At 41.1% G+C, this 17367-nt stretch overlaps 1 protein-coding gene across 1 annotated transcript in view; it reads right to left on the bottom strand.

The window, feature by feature from the left end:
• Positions 1-3391: 3391 nt before the first annotated feature.
• Positions 3392-17367, bottom strand: part of LOC138609477 (NLR family CARD domain-containing protein 3-like) — a 35985-nt gene continuing 22009 nt past the window's right edge. Inside the window, exons 11-13 of the mRNA XM_069682111.1 lie at positions 6207-6374; positions 4617-4671; positions 3392-4104 (exon numbers count right to left, since the gene is read on the bottom strand). Of these exons, the coding sequence (XP_069538212.1) occupies positions 3502-4104; positions 4617-4671; positions 6207-6374 (826 nt within the window). The 3' untranslated portion in view covers positions 3392-3501. The remainder of the gene's footprint in view (positions 4105-4616; positions 4672-6206; positions 6375-17367) is intronic.

Genomic DNA, 17367 nt, shown 5'->3' with positions numbered 1-17367 from the left:
ACAGTCTGATATGTTAACATGTTTTTCTCCACATTTTTACAGTATTGGATGTTTTATTATATTGTAATCTGTGATATTGATGGATACTTTGTACTTTTTATTATACACTAGTGCACGCGAAATGAAAATCGGACATTTATGTTAGTGACAATCCGAGTAACATATAATGCTTGGGTTTAGTTTTTGAGTTGGCTATAACTGCATGAGTAACATTTAAGGGTTTATAACAGGGGCGTATGAGGAGTGAAAGGTATGGGGTTTCTTTACTTTGATTGCTTTGAGAATCATGTTTTCTATTATAATGCAAATACATTGGGACCTCAGGTGTTCTCTTTTTGTTCTCCAGTGTTTAGGGATAGAGGTGTTAGGTAGGGAAAGGTCCACAGGAAGGTGCGATGGGTCGACCAGCCGCACTCTGGACAGTTTCTCATTTTTATTTCTGAGGTTCCCACAAACATTTGCATACAATTTGTTAATATACAAAGTTTTAGAACTCTCCGTTTCAAGTGACTTGAAGTACTATATGTGGTTGCCTGGGGCAGAGGGACCGTGGGAGAATCTTCCTGTCTGGATTGTTTGATGGATATGACAGAAGAGATGGCTGCCAGATAGGTTTTACGCTCTCACACTTCAAAGTTATTGCTAAAGTTATGCTGTAGCGAGCATGGACGGGAGGAATGTCATAAACATTCTGAGTGCGTCATTTTCTCTTTTTCGAGACTGTGTCGTCTCGAAGGGGGGAAATATGTAGTACCTGACCTGAGATGTGAGTTGCTTACAAGTGACTCCGGAAAGTTGTTGTGCAGGAGTAGTCAAACTAATGCCATATGCCCTGTCTAAAACGAGGTATAGGATACTATGAAAACATGTCAATGAGAAGAGGACCCCGTCTAATGTTGATGAAATAGGAGCCTTTTGGGGGAAAGAAAAGGGGTTTCGTCCTCATGTGAAACACATGGTAAGAGAAACATAAACACACCTGGAACATATATAAGTGCATGTTGGACTGTGTTTCGGGGAGACACTATTTGGCCGAGGTGATCTCCCAGGTATTCATGAAGCCTGACTGATGCTGATTCTTTGTAATGAATCTGTGCTTATATACAAACAAGTCGGTGTCAACGGAAGTTCTTTTCATCATCTGCGCATCATCGATGTCTGAGAAACAACACACTGAAGAGGACTCATTCAGCCTCATGAGGAAGATAACAGCTTACTGAAGTGTTTGAAGGAATGTGTTTAAAATGATTCTTGTTACTGAGGAGGTTTTAATCATCTGGACCAGATACTTACGATGAACCTGCCCGTCTTGTTGGAGCATCCAAACAGACGAGGAGGGTGAGTCAGGGTCTGACTCTCCAGTCTCTCTGAGGTCTGGTACTCTGTCCTCCCGCCTAACGCTGCCCACAAGTCAGCTGCAACACAAACACACACACACACACACACACACACTCAGGTGGACCTGTGCAGCTACACAAGAGTTCAGTGGAAACAGAGCTGCACCTTACATTATAATTGTGTTGATTCTGACATTAAATTTTCTGGCAAACAGCAGAAATCTAAAAATCTCATGTCAAATCTAAAGAGACACAAAGTTGAGGCAAAAGTTTGATTGAGTGTCACATAACTGCGACTCTTCTCCTCCAATCCGCTCCCAGGTTGTTCAAAAGGTTTCATTTCATTTGGAAATCCTCTTTTCATCATCATGGATCAGGTAATCCATCTTACTTTTATCCCGGTTGTTCAAAGAAAACTGGTTTGGATCAACCTGATCCAGATACTGACTTGTAAGGATTACCTGTGCTCTAAATGGGACTTCATACTAGGATTCATACCTGATTAAAGGAGCTGAATGCTAAATTGCATGTAGCCCATCATGTGATCCATCATGAGGAACACACTGCAAGCTCTATCTCTATAACTCCCTCTGTGGTAAAGAGCGTTTCAATATGACTGTTAAAAAGTGAAACTATATGATCCTTAAATTAGACCTCTTTATAAAAACTCATCAAAACTAAATTGATGCACAAATAAAATGTCATTTGTTCTAAGTTATATCTACCTTTCCAATATAATATCTGTCTGCTGCTATTTTTGAGCTGTGCTTTAAAAATCTTCTTCATTGTCACTAAAGGCTTTATGATCAGAGGTATCCCCTGAGATTAAAAACAAGTTGTTGTGGGTCAATTTATTCTGGTTTTTGTGCTCAGGGTTTGAAAACTATATTTCTAGAAGGAGCTCAAGTGGGCGCAAAACATTTAGGTGAGCATATTCCCACCTTTGATCTTCTCTGGTGTCAGATATTCTACTTAAGGACTCTTTCTAAACTCTTTAATCCAGTTGTTAGTCACAGTTTAATTCCATATACAGCCTAATCTATTTAGTCCTGACCTAAATGCACTCTGTGGCTTCCTGACTTGTTGAACACTTTTATTTTGAAGTTGTGCTGATGAGTCTTCCGGTCTCATTCTATCCAACATGTATCTTCACGCAGCTCCTCTTCACGGTCTGATTGGCGGTGAACAACGCCTGTTGCTGTCACGAGCAAACATGGACGCGCAGTAACAACAGTTCTCCCTGCGGTCCATACAAAAGAAAACAAGACAAAACATTCAAGATGACACAACAGACGACCTTCGACATGAGAAACAAAGCACCAGAAATAAAACACAAGTAAAACAGAAGAAAAACTCTTTCACATTCATCGTGTCACCACAACAGTAGATGGTTATTTTAGCTTCAGTTGATGTAAATTAGTCTGAGTTTTATCCACGTTCACATACAAAATGTCACATTGAGGCTGAACTGATTTCTTTTAGAATAATTGTGTTTCTTAATCTCTTTTTAAAACTGATCTTATGAGTGTTTATTCAGGTCAACATGGCCCTATACGTGACAGTCCTCTTTGAAGCATTAGATTCAGGCAGAGGTAACGTGAAGCGCCCCATAAAGGCACGTCTGCTGTCATAATCATGTCTGTTATTAGTGTGTGTCAGCTGTGAGTAGAGGTCTGCAGGTTTTCTTGAGCTACTAATGTTTCTTATGAACCGGACCAGGCTACATGCATGTGCAGCAGCACAACATGCTAACAGTATCTGAGCCTCTCACCCTGAACTTAACGTCAGAAGAAAATGGCCGCTGTGTTAATATGGTGAATGTGAGCTTTATGAAGGTGTTCCAACATCTCTGTCCATGTGGTCTCACACAAAGGGTCACCTGTTACAAGACAAACGTCACATGTGTTCAAAGTGATGACAGACGAGATGAAATGATTTCCTTCAGGATCAAAGGTCAAGATTTTATTCAAATAAACGACGACATCGTTCAAAATAGAACAGAAACACAAATGAATCAAAATCATGAGTTCTTTTTTACAAGTAAATATCTTTGAGTTTTTAACCTGATAAAATGATTCAAATCAAAGTGATGAAATCAGACTCATGAAAGAGTTTGAGTCAGTGAACAGAGTCAGTGATGTTCAGTCAGCAGAGTTTCTCTGACCTACAGAGAACACAGAGACAACCAGGAACCTCCTGACCACAACCTGAACCCAGGATAAAGAGGTTCAGTGAAGGTGGTGCTGAAGGTGTGGAGGTGGATCAGTGTGTCAGAGGAGACTCTGTAGAAGGACAGAGTGCCAGCAGGACAGTCCACATACACTGCTACTCTACCAGAGGAGGAGGAGGAGGAGGAGGAGGAGGAGGAGGAGGAGGAGGAGGAGGAGGAGGAGGAGGAGGAGATGTTTGTTTCTCTGTTATTGTGACAGACAGAGTAACCTTCATCAGAGCAGAACAGACTCCAGGACTGATCATTACATCCAAACACACAGTCCTCACTGCCTCCTTTCCTCCTGATTCCTCTGTAACTCACTGATACATTAACACTTCCTCTCCACTCGACCTCCCAGTAACAGCGACCAGTCAGACCAGTCCTACACAGCAGCTGAGGCCAATAATCAAATCTGACTAGATGATCAGGATATGACTGATCCTCCTCCCACACACATGTCACCTTCCTGTTGTTGTCAGACAGTTTGAGGTTTCTGTTCACTGTGTTTGTGTCCACTTCCAGCTCACAGGCGTCTGATGGAGAGAAGGAGACACAACACAGCTGCAGGTTATCATCTGTTCATTCAAAAACAACTTTACTGACAGTTTCTGAAAGTCAGTCAAACTTAGATTTCATGTTTAACTGTGAATATTTGGCAGCACTGAAACTCAACACTGCAGCTGTAATGAAATGAACAGTTAGTGAACATGGCAGTCAGGATGTGTGGAGCCCAGGATAAGAGCACAATCAAGTATTCAGTAATAAAAGTGCAGCACAAAGAAGCTGTGAACCATCTGCTGTCTCAAACTGTTATTAGGTCAGAGGTCACATGAAGCAGAAAGATCAGAGCTGGAAGAAACACAGTGAATCTTCTCTTCACTGATCATCAAATGTATTGATTCTTTTGATTGGATCCTGCTGTTCACTTTGTTCACTTCGTACATCTTTACAGCCACACTGACAAAAACAGAAAGTCAATCCTGATTGAAATTCATCTTCAGTCAAGACAATTACAAAAAGTGGAGCCCAACATGAGCAGCTGTGTTCTCATGAATCAAAGTTCAAACACACTCACACTTCCTCTCATCAGGTTTCAGTCTGTGCCGTCCACCATGGTCCAACCTGGAGGAAGAAACCAGATCAGAATCGACTTCATACAGCTTCACTCACATCCTCCATCAGACAGCAAGGTCACCAGTTAGAGACAGAGAGACAGCTTCTGTCTGTCTGTCTGTGTGTGATTGATTGTGTTATTACTGTCAGACATAAACAACATGTCCGGCCCATAAAAAGGCAGAGAGACAGCAGAAACCAGAAGTCGACACGTAACAGAAATAATATTAAAGAAATAAACCATCCTGACGTTTCTTCCAGGATCTACAAACAAAAATGGCCGACTTATAAACATTAAAGCCAAACAAACGTTCCATCCTGTCGTCGTCAGAGCACCAAAACATTTGAGGATTTTCAGCACACATTTCATTCATCAAGGATGCTCTGATCTCATCATAAAAAGGACAATACAAAAGAAAATGTGATTCATTCTCACAAAGCTCACACAGCCTGTGTTCCTCCTGGATGTGTTTAAATGTGCCCACTTCAAGAGCCAGAGGAAGGATTCCTGTTCTCACCTGTGCACCGAAACACCTCTGACTCCTGGTTCAGTTTGCTGTAACGTAAGCTTCAGCACCATAACTGTGCTTGATTTGGATATATGTTCCTAATTTAGGTTTTAACAAGATATCATTGAACCATTTTTATTCTAATCTAGCAAATCACTTTTTCTACTTGTGTTCAGGCTGCATGATAAATGATTCCTGTATATATACTGTAAGCCAGCTTCCTCACAAACAGCATGAAGCTCTGCAGCCCATGGAGACTTGTACATTTGAGTCCACAGAAAAACCTTCCTATTGATCCGATGTTCTGACATGTTCAGTAAACGATTCCACAGTCGTATCATATCACATTTTCTCTGTATAGATCCAGGAAACCAACACGTCGCCCTGAGCAGCCAAAGTAGGAGCACATTTATGAACGCCTCAAAAACAGCGTTCAGCTCTGTTTAGTATAACGTCTGAAGTTTTACTGTCTTTGAATCCCCATATCCCTGAGGCATCATTCAGTGTGGGGGAAACACATGCATCATAGAGCTGAGAGGAAGTGGAACACCCAACATCTTTACATATCTGCAGCTTGGTAACAACAGACCCCAGTGCTCTGCCAGCCCAACCAGCCAATCATTTAACTCCAGCTTCATGAGTCCTAAACTCATCAAGAGAAGATCCCAGATATTTATATTCAGGTGTGTATTCCAATGTAACCGTCCCAAGAGTCGACATTTTCCTCCTGCTTGGAACACCCTTTGTTCTGAAGTGAATTATCTGTGTTTTACTCTGATGAATCAACAACCTCCACCTGTAACAGCAGGTCTTTAACAAATGTTGTCAATCATCTTCTGATTCAGCCAGTAGAGCAACATCGTCTGCAGACAACAAAATACCCACAATTCAATTCTTCAAATGTACACCTACATTAGATTTCTTCTTTTAAGATCCAAATCATTTATACAGATGGAAAACAAGCTGAGGGACAAAACATGTCTGTCTGTCTGTCTGTCTGTCTGTCTGTCTGTCTGTCTGTCTGTCTGTCTGTACCTTAGTGTCTCCAGTCTGCAGTGTGGATCCTCCAGTCCAGCAGACAGCAGCTTCTCTCCTGGTTCTCCTGGATGATTGTAGCTCAGGTCCAGCTCTCTCAGGTGGGAGGAGCTCAGAGCCGAGGCCAGAGAGGCACAGCCTTCCTGTGTGATCAGACAGCCTGACAGACTACACACACACACGCACACACACGCACACACACACACACACACACACACACACACACACACACACACACACGCACACACACACACACACACACACACACACACACACACCATCAGCTCCCCCTCTTGGCTAGGAGGGGTTACTACTAACTCTATAACTTGTATCTCTGCCTTCACTCCTGTAATCATGCTCATCCCAGTCAGGATCACTAACCAGCACTCACGCCCTCGTCGACTTCTCTTATGAAGCTGGACAGAGCACTTTTAGCTGCTGACTTTAACCTGCACATTGATGATGTCACAAACTGTGTAGCCACTGAATTTCTTAATATCACTGAATCTTTGAACTTCAAGCAACATGTTTAAAGCCCCACTCACAGGAGGGGTCACACCTGGGACCTTCATCTCTGGGACTAGATATTAATGATATCTGCTGTGAAGACCAACTGATCAGTGATCATTCATGTATTTCCTTTGATCTCTGTGTAATTGATGACCTTTCCTGTCCTAAAAGAACATTGCATGCCGGCATCATGACAGGAAATACAGCCGACCAGTTCTCAGCACACTCCTGCTGTGATTTTAATATAAATCCTCACAATGTTGAGTTTTTAACGCAGTCTTTTAATGGTCATTGCTCCACGTTACTGGACAAAGAGGCACCTTTAAAGGTTAGGACTCAGGCTACCTGCAACAGTTGTCAGTGGATAACAGAGGCTGTCTGCTGCCTGAGACCACACTGTCACAGGTCTGAACGTCTGTGGAAGTGCATCGCCTACATCTTAAAGATCTCCGGCGTTCTTTTAAAGAAGCAGTACAGGAAGCCTGGACGGCTTATTTTGCTGACCTGATTTCTTCATCAAAAAGAAATCCCAACGTTTCATAACTATTTAAAACATTGTTTCACCAGCGCTCTCCACATTACCATGTTTCACTGTTGATGACTGCAATACCTTCCTTTCCTTCTGTGTTGATAAAGTAATGACTATTAGGTCCAATATGCATCATAACTCTCATCCACTTCATGCTAGCTCCTCTCTTATTCCTACCGTCTTGAGCTCTTTCCATCCAATCAGCTCACAGGATCACAACATTGGGCCCCTTTCCTCTGCTGTTGGCTTTAGCCCACGTCATTTAGGAGTAATAGTTGATAAATCATCATCTTTTGACAGCCATGTTAAGCAGGTAACCAGATCATGTTATGTCCACCTAAGAAATATAAGTAAACTGAGAACTTTAGTTTCAACTGTAGTTTCACCTCGACGACTGCCACACACTCCTCTCGTCACTCAGCAAGTCTGCGCTTAATCGCCTGCAGTCAACACAGAATGCTGCTGCAAGACTCCTCACCAGGTCTCACATTACCCCCATCCTCAGATCTCTTCACTGGCTTCAACTTCAACTTTTACTTTATTGTCCCCGAGGGGAAATTTGTTTTGCAGCCAAGTGAGACAAAAACATTTAGAAAACACAAACACATAGACTCGGTTACAAAGAACATTAAAACGCATAAGAGTTCATTAAGAATACATCAAGTGAAAATGAAACATGTAAAACTCCAAACCATCACTAACATCACCATTAAAACAACAATTAGAAGACCATCAATAGTTCCTGGAAGTGAACAGGAAAATACTTCATCTACAGGTTCCACTTTTGAATTTAGTATTTCTTGGCCTGAGTGATGAAAGAATTTCTCATCCTGTTGGACTTTGCCACTGGTAGTCCAAATCTCCTGCTGGAGGGCAGGAATTCAATTCATTGTTATTTCTTTCAAGGACTTAGTGATCCATGGCTTATTGTTTGGATAAAGTTTAACCTGACGTGTGGGAATACAAGACTCTTCACAGAACCAAATGTAGCTACACACATTCAAAGTAAGTTCACTTATGTCCAGAGAATTTACTGGATCACGGTGAGGAAACTAAGTCACCCTTACCTGTCAACTCGCTCAGGTCAAAAAATCTAAACCTTTTGTTGCCTTCATTGGACAGGACAGTGGATAGAGTCGGGAATGATGGAAGAGAGACCGGGGAGGACATGAAGCAAAGGGCTGAAGGTCGGAGTCGAACCCAGGGCCTCTGCGTCGAGTAGTGTGCCTCTATACATGGGGCGCGTCTTAATGGCTGAGCTACACTGGCGCCACATACGGTTGTCACCTTGTAAAAGATTATTTTCTGACTTTCATAAACAGGATATGAAGACAAAGCATGGGTAGAGAGGGTCCGTCATGATGGCCTCTGCTGTGGATAACGTTCTGCTGACTTAGTTTCTCTGTGACCTCCAGAGAACATTGGGGCAGTTTGCAGAGTATGAAGCTGTGGGATAGAGGGTCAGCACCTTCAAGTCTGTGGGCAAAGTACTCGGGGAGGAGTGAAGGTAAGAAGGAGCCAGAGATCAACACAGATTGCTTTGTCATCAGCAGTGATGCAGCTACTGTACTGGACTGTTCAGTCTGAAGGAAAGGCTCTTTATAAGTTTATAAATGTTCCAATCATCATCTCTGCTTTATTACAGTCGTCGTTGGGATTCTTCTCTTTGGACCACACATGATGGAGTCCAGATGAACATAACTCAGACTGTCTTAGACCAGCATTTATATATCCAAGTCAAGTTACTGAGCCGTGAACATGAACACAATACTGGTGACAAGATCCTTTGTCAGCTGACCCCTTCAGTGTGATATTAAAGCCATTTTAATTACACACAGCAAATTCTTAGAGTTTCAAAATAAGGAGTTAGACAAAAAATAGTGAAGGAGTTAGATTTTTGGAGTTTATTCTCTCATGTAGACCCCAGCTTGTGTTGAGGGAAACTCTTCGGTGGTGTGAAATATCAAAGTTAATTCACAGGGTGTTGTGGGTAGTGAATAAACACTTCTCCTGAGTTCATTCCTAACGGCTCTCTTACCGCGTCAAGCAGTGATCACTTTGACTTCCTCGAGAGACAGGTAAAAGTGCAATTTTACGTCTCAAACTAAATGTTAACGTGTGACGGATTTTCTGTTAGTGTAATATAACGTTATTGCTTATATTTGCTACGACGAACTTGCTAGTTAGCTGCTGACAGTAACTAAATTGCACCGCCCCTGTTAAACGCGCAGAATACACTGTGAACCTGAAGTTAGCCACGTCTTCCTGCATGTAATTAACGTTTTAACGTTCTTCTCTTTACTTCTGTTTTTGATCAATTGTAAGATAGTTAGCGTTACGTTACAGCATTTCTAGTTCTATCGAAATATTCACGAACATGTGTTGTTTCCGTTAGATTTACGTGTGCGGAACCAGCGGCCTCTTTGAGGAAGGTATCCGACACGGACACGGGACATGCTTTGAGGGAATGCTGAGAAGGGAACGTTTACACATTTGCCTCCTATTTATGTTGAATCAACAGCCCAGACAGCAGCGCGAGCCTGTCTCCACTGTTAGAGATTGTATTATCTTAATTAAGAGCAGGGAGACACAGCCGGATCAGTTGTTAGACCTAAAGTTGCGCTAGCTAACAAGCTAACAGTAGAGTGCAATGATGTAAGGTACGGTAGGCTAACAACTCTGGGGAGCCCAGGTGAGCCCAGCATCTTTAACTTGCTGAATGTTTGTAAGAGCACCTAAAACCTGTGATAAAATACCCTTGTATATCTTCTACAAATGTCACTGTATAAACTACTTAGACAAAGTAGCGCTGTTAAAACCATACATATCAGAACAATGCCTGGTTTGCTTTACTCGAACATGTTAATGGATTAACTTTGTGTTGAACATACAATCACATCAGCCCCAACAGAGACTCATGTTACAGTAACAATCTTTACTTGTTACTTATTTCAGGGTTTTTTTGCTATTTTTTTGGAGAAATCTGGTACGAGAATTTTCTTTGGGAATAATAAAGTTCTATCTTGTGTTCAAGATGTTGATAAAGGTGAAACATGGAGGGACAAAGAAATATGTCAAACTGGAAGATGTCAGCTTCATGGAATTTATCACTGCAGCTAAGTTTTTTGTTGTTTGTCTGAAGGCATTTAAGGGAAAGTAAAAATAACTTTGTTGATGGCATCATGACTGTTGTGCTTCAGTGCAGCAGAAGTTTCTCCTACCAGAAAATAAGCCACTGAAAGTCACGGATGAGCAGGGCATAGAGGTGGATGAGGATGTCTTTCCAGAGCTTGCAACAATCAAAGAAGTGTGCTTTGTCATCTACACTGATGATGGTAAAGTGATTTCAAATTTCAGTTTCATTTTCAGTTTGAAGATAACGTAAATATATATATTAGTATATATATATTTGAACAAACATTGATTAGATACCAAAACAACATTCTATGTACCATGTATATTTCAGACCTCCCACGAGCAGAATCATCCAAGCATATGGCTGAAAGTACAGACTCGACAGAATACGTGACACTTGTGGTAGGAACTATTTTGGTATTTGTTTATAGGACTTACAAAATAGTCATCTGGAAGTTGGGGCAAGTTGGGATTTTGGGTTAAGCTAGCACACAAAATCTTTTATTTTAGCTAATTGTTCAAATGGTGTCTATTTCTCAGTCACAGTATAATGAACTTTAGGAGGCCACAGACTGAAGGACAATTTGTTTCCACTTCCACAATTTAAATTGGTTTTCTATTTAAGTGATCACAACTTACTCCATGAGATTGTCATGGCATCCTGTACATATTTATCATAGACTTCCTGATGCTTTGTCAAAGACAATTTCAGACTGTTGTCTGTATTCATCTCAGATGGTGGTGACCAGGCCCCGATTATATGGTAGATGGTAGCATTGTGGTTCTTAATTTTTGATTGTTTGTGCCCTGTATCCTCAGATATTTCAATCCTGCAGCAAGATGGTGAAGGGCCTTCATCTCCAAGTCTAACAGATACATTGTCCATCTCAAGCTTAAGCAGTCCAGCTAGTGACACATGTGATGCTGGATGTCCAATTATTCAACCTGTCATGGACAGCACCCATGCAAGAAATGTATTTTAATTATTTACTTTTACACTTTTTGTTTGCCTGACTCTTAAAACAAGATTAAGAAAATTGGGGTTACGGAAATGAAAAATTATCTTAATTTATCATTTGTATAATAAATATATGGAGATAGTTATTTTGTTTAAAAATCACATCTTATCTTTGCTGTCTTGTTATCTTCTGTCTTCAGATAGTGGAGCAGATTCTCACTACTAAGCCAGCAGGGAGGACAGTCGTCAATGAGTATGAGGATAGTTTGAAAGATTCTACTCGGCGATTAATGGTGAACATCATAGTAGCTCACATGCGTGAAAAGGAAGGGTAAGTGGCTTTTTGTTTATAACATGAAATTTACTTTTGTGAGGAGGAAAGAATCATATGACAATGAATTATTTTGCATTTGCAGGAGAGCTGTAACTAAAGCCACAAAGGAGTTCCATGCCCTTGGGATTGTGGCTCTCTTCCCATCTTTGAAGGATCCATACTCAAAAAAGTACGGTGGCCGACAAGGTCAAACGTGCTGCAACAGCCCAAACGATTTCGATTAGAAGAAACGAGCTGAAAATACAGAAACGATGCAAAGTCAAAAACACACAAACCCAGAAAACACATGCAAAAGAAAAACGCTGCAAATACAGCCCTCACAACGGAAGTGCTCCAGGCCTGTAGGGGGCGCTCGGTTATTAACGGGAGAGAGGGGGAGACGAGACGGTGAATTTATTACTTCTCAGACTTTCTAATGTTAGACGCTGCTGGAGCGGAGCGTCTCTGTTGGTCATGTACTACTGACAACTTTAAAACATGAGCAAAGAATTCACAACTTTTGTTGAGACACGGCTCCTGATCAACTGATAGCTTTGCTAAAGTAACCGCTGCTAATTATAGCTTCTGTTAGCCGTGCAGCTAGCAGTTCTTTATGATTACTCTGTCCGGCTCGGCGTCAAATTGTTTAAAGGGAAGATAAATATGTAAAAAGTTCTTCCATGTCAGTCAGGTACATCCTTGGGCGCATTTGATGAGCTGTTCAAGTCCCACTTTGTTTTCAGTGGGAAATATGATGATGCTCTGTCCAGCCTGTACACATTTTTGCAGACTACTCTGTACAACATAGATATTGGCTAGGGATGCACGATAATTATCGGACGGATAAATAATCGGCTGATATGGGGGGAAATTACATCATTTTTATTGCTCCGATAAATAAATGTAATCCGATAAATAGATCTGATAAAGTTAAGGAATTGGTGAAATTGCTTGCTAGACATTTAGCGCCTTTTAAAACAGGCCGTGTCGTGCTTGTGACATCATCTACCGCGCTTTACTAGCAGGACCCAAGGCAAGCTGGCCCCGTGTCTGCCTGACTGGCTGCGCTAACAGCAGGACACCGGAGCTAGCATGTCTTCGCCAGTTTGGTTGTTTTTCTCGGTGGCAGCAGATGACAACACCATTGCTATTTGCAAAACATGTTCAACGAGGATTCCGAGAGGAGGAAAGAAGACGGCAAGTTTTAACACAACAAATCTTATGTCTCACCTGAAAGGTCTTCATCGCGGCGAAGCTATATTAAAAGAATATGAAGCAGCCCCGGCAGCAGCTACTAGCGCCAAGGCTAAAACAACATCACGGACCGTGGACGTCCCCATTCAGCAGGCATTTGAAAACTGTAAAAAGTTTTCTAGAGACAGCGAAAAGGCTAAAGCCATAAACGACAACGTAATGGAATTCATAGCGCTTGACGACCAGCCTTTTTCTGTGGTAGAGGATCCGGGTTTTCGCAAGTTAGTAGCGCATTTGGAGCCACGTTACACCCTCCCAAGCCGCCGCTTCTTCTCGGATGTGTCCCTCCCTGCCTTGTACGTTTTAGTCGCCACACACATTCATAATTTGATCGACAAGAACGGACTAAACATACGTTTCACCACGGACATATGGACTTCTGACGTTAGTCCGGTCAGTTTGCTTAGCTTAACGGCGCAGTGGTTGGATGAAGACTTTAGGATGCAAAAAGCCTTGCTGCACGCACAGGAGTGCTCCGGGTCGCATACAGCGACAATGATATGCCAAGCTTTTGAAACCATGCTTGAACGGTGGAGTATAACAAAAGACAAAGTGCATGTTGTGCTCAGGGATAATGCACGCAATATGTCCAAGGCCATGGAGGAATGTGGGCTCTCAAGCTTGGGCTGTATGGCACACACTTTACAGCTCGCCGTAAACGAGGCTGTGCTGAGCCAAAGAAGCATCATAGGCTGTGTTTCGATCAGCAGGAAGATGGTCGGTCACTTCAAACACTCCCAACTTGCCACCTCCCGTCTTAAAGACTTACAGACACAACTAGGCATGAAAGACACAAGGCTTCAACAAGACGTGCCCACGAGATGGAATAGCACGTTCTACATGCTAAGATGTTTGTTGGAGCAGAGGCGAGCCCTTGCAGCATATGCAGTAGATTTTGAATGACCTGCTTTTCTGAACGCACATCAATGGACTTTAATTGAAAACATGTTGACTATAGTTAACCCGTGTGAACAGCTAACAAAAGACATTAGCTCAGCGACAGCCACAGCAGCTGACGTGATCCCCTCCACTGAAGCCTTAAAACGTCTGTTAAACAAGACTGTTGCAACAGATCATGGAGTTCAAACTTCAAAGAGCACCCTACTGCAAGCCATAGAGCAGCGATTCAATCACATCTATACAGAGCCCCTGTTTCATCTTGCATCTTTCAAATCCCGGTTCCCAGACCTTGCCTCGCTCGCAAGGAAATACCTGTCAGCCCCTTGCACCAGCATAGACAGTGAACATTTGTTTTCTGCGGCTGCAAATGTTATTGATGAAAAAAGAAACAGAATTGGGTGTGAGAAGGCAGAGATGCTTCTTTTTATCAAAACAAATCTCCCACTGATGCCCTCACATAACAAATAGAAAAGACAAAGTAGAGATTAGACAAAGTGACAAGTGAAAAGATGTACTTTGGAGGAGGGTAAGAAATGTTGAGTAGTGGAAATTGGAAATCGTTTTAAGTTGTTTTTTTTTTATTTTAAACTAGAAAATTTCAGAGGAATCTCTACGATGCCCTATGCAGTTAAAGCAGTAATATTTCTATAAACACCTTTTGTTGAGGATGCACTTTGTTTGTTTTTTGTAGTTGAGGTTGACAGATGTCAATGCATTTAATTTATTATATATTTGAAAAACCTTTGACTTAAAAACTACACAAATACCTACCTCATCCTCACGTACTAAAGGTTGAATAGATGTATTCCTTTGTTATGCAAAAATACTTGAATATGATGCAGATAAACCAGTCATAGTTCTGTTAAACCCTTTGCTTGAGGGATGCAGAGTTGATTTTCTGAATTAATATGTAAAATGTCTTTTGCTGCTGTTCTTTTTTAATCTATAGCAACTGACCACAGGCCTTAAGATTACGTTTTGAAAAGCCTATACTAAGATGCACGTAAATTCACTGTGTGCAATCACAGTAGATTTTATTTGTATTTAATTTTTGTTTCAACTACTTGACTATGTGTGTGATATGACACATCCCAAGTGTATCCAATAGTTTTTTATTGTTTATGAAGTATTGTGGTGCCTTACTCATACAAAAAATACATGAACATTTGAAGAGCCAGGACTGTTATTTGCTGTTATAGTTAAACCAGAGCTACTAAAATATTAGTTTTTCATCACTCTTACATTTTTTATTTTCCTAGGTGCACAAACTGCAGATTATATAAAGATTACATTAAATATAAAAATATGAACTTATCGGTTATCGGTTATCGGTATCGGCTACAAGAAGCAGTTAATTATCGGTTATCGGTATCGGTTTGAATTTTTCATATCGTGCATCCCTAATATTGGCACAATGGAAGAAACTCCAAAAGTCAAGGAGTTGAGAGCAAAGTTGTTGAACAAGCCGTAAAAAGTTCAAGCAGCAAAAATGTTGAGATGTTTCCTCTGTGCGTCATCCTTTGGTACAGCCTTACTTTTATTCAGGCACCTCAAACTAATGCATGGAATCTATCCTGGGAACAATCTGAGGCTAAAATGTGGTCAAATAGGATGTTGCTTGCAATTCTCTAGTTATTCTGGGTTTAGAAGACATCTCATAAAGATACATGCGCATATTGTCAACACATGTGCAACAGAGGAGACCCATTCCAACCATGCCATTCAAGAGCACAATAATCCTCTGTGCCTAAATGATGAAACACCTTCCACTTCATCTCAGCACCAAAATATTGAAGCAGGCCCTTCAGTGTCAACGGGCAGCAAAGATATGTGTGCATCAATTATTGCCAAGCTTTTAGGAAGCGCTGTACCAAATACTGTAGTGCTTTCTACCATCGAGAATTTAGAGGAATTTGTGGGAGACTTACAGTCTAATATTCAGGACCATGTACTAAACTTACTACCTGCCGGCAGTCCTGCAAGATCAGCCATAGAAGAGTTATTTAAAGGTATTGACAACCCTTTTAGCCACTTGAATTCTAACAGTAAATGGAAGAAATATTTCACAGAAAAATGGGATATTGTACCAGTTGAAAAGCGTCTAGGTATAAGGTTTGATACCAGACGAAATAGCAGAAGTGGAACCTATGAGCAAGTTCCAATCATTGACAAATTCATATATATTCCCATACTCAAAACACTCCAGTTCATCTTCAAGAATGAAACTATTTCTGAGATGATGCAAACATCTACTCAGAGTGACAAATACGAGAACTTCTGTGATGGAAGCTACTTCAAAAGTCATCCCTTGTTTTCAAGTGACAAGTTTGCCCTCCAAATCCAGTTGTACTATGACGATGTTGAGTGTGCAAACCCACTAGGGTCAAAAAAAGGTATTCATAAAGTTGGCTGTCTTTACTTCATCCTCAGGAATCTTCCACCCAAGGTGAATTCTGCCTTAATGAATATTCATCTAGTATCATTGTTTCATGCACAAGATGCTAAGAAATACGGCATTGATGAAATTCTGAAACCCTTAGTAAGAGACTTGAAAATATTAGAGACAACTGGGGTTGCTCTTCCATTTGCTGAATTTCCTGTACGTGGCACTCTTGCACAAATTACTGGTGATAATTTGGGTATGCACAGCATTCTTGGATTCTTGGAGTCATTTAGTGCAAATGACTTCTGTAGACTTTGCCTAATTGATAAATCTTCAGCTCCGTCAGTTTTCTCAGAAGATGACCCACGTTTGACCATAAGATCACCAGTTTTCAATGATCAACATTATTCTTCTTTGGTAGATGATCCAACTTCTTCATTTGGCATCAACAGAAAGAGCATACTGAACACTTTGCAGTATTTCCATAATGCAGAAAATTATGCAGTTGACATCATGCGTGACATTTTGGAAGGGGTTGGTCAATATGAGGTCAAACTTCTATTTGAATATTTGATTGAACATTTCATCTCCAAAGAAAGCCTCTTGAATAGGATTTATGCTTTTAATTATGGCTATGTGGAAAAGAAAAACAAGCCAACAAATGTAAAGCTTGACTGTGTCGGACATGGAATAGGGTTAAACGCATCACAAACACTGTGTTTGATCACCTTTGATATTTGGTGACCTGGTATCAGAGGATGATTTGCACTGGCGCTTGATGCTCTTGTTGCTGAACATAATAAACATTGTGTTCTCATACTCAATCACTGAAGGGATGACCGTGTATTTAAAGCACCTTATCATTGAACATCACCAGCTCTTCAAAGAACTGTACCCATCAAAGAACTTGATCCCAAAACATCACTTCATGGTCCACTATCCGAGGTGCATTCGAAAAATTGGACCCCTCATTCATATCTGGACTATGACTAAGGCTATGGCTATGGCTGGACTATGGCTAAACACCATTTTTTTAAGGATGGTGTGAAAAACTTTTTAACAGTATCACTTGCAAGGAAACACCAGTTTGCAGTAGCCTATCATTGGGAATGCCTGACTTCAAAAGCAATTGAGTCTGGTCCAGTCAAAATGTGTTTACTTGAAACACTAGAGTGTACA

The sequence above is a fragment of the Semicossyphus pulcher genome, unplaced genomic scaffold (assembly GCF_022749685.1).
Source record: "Semicossyphus pulcher isolate SPU_LCO1_2020_fin unplaced genomic scaffold, fSemPul1.0.p SCAF_5, whole genome shotgun sequence".
Lineage (NCBI taxonomy): Eukaryota > Metazoa > Chordata > Actinopteri > Labriformes > Labridae > Semicossyphus > Semicossyphus pulcher.
This window is presented reverse-complemented; position numbering and strand designations above follow the sequence as displayed.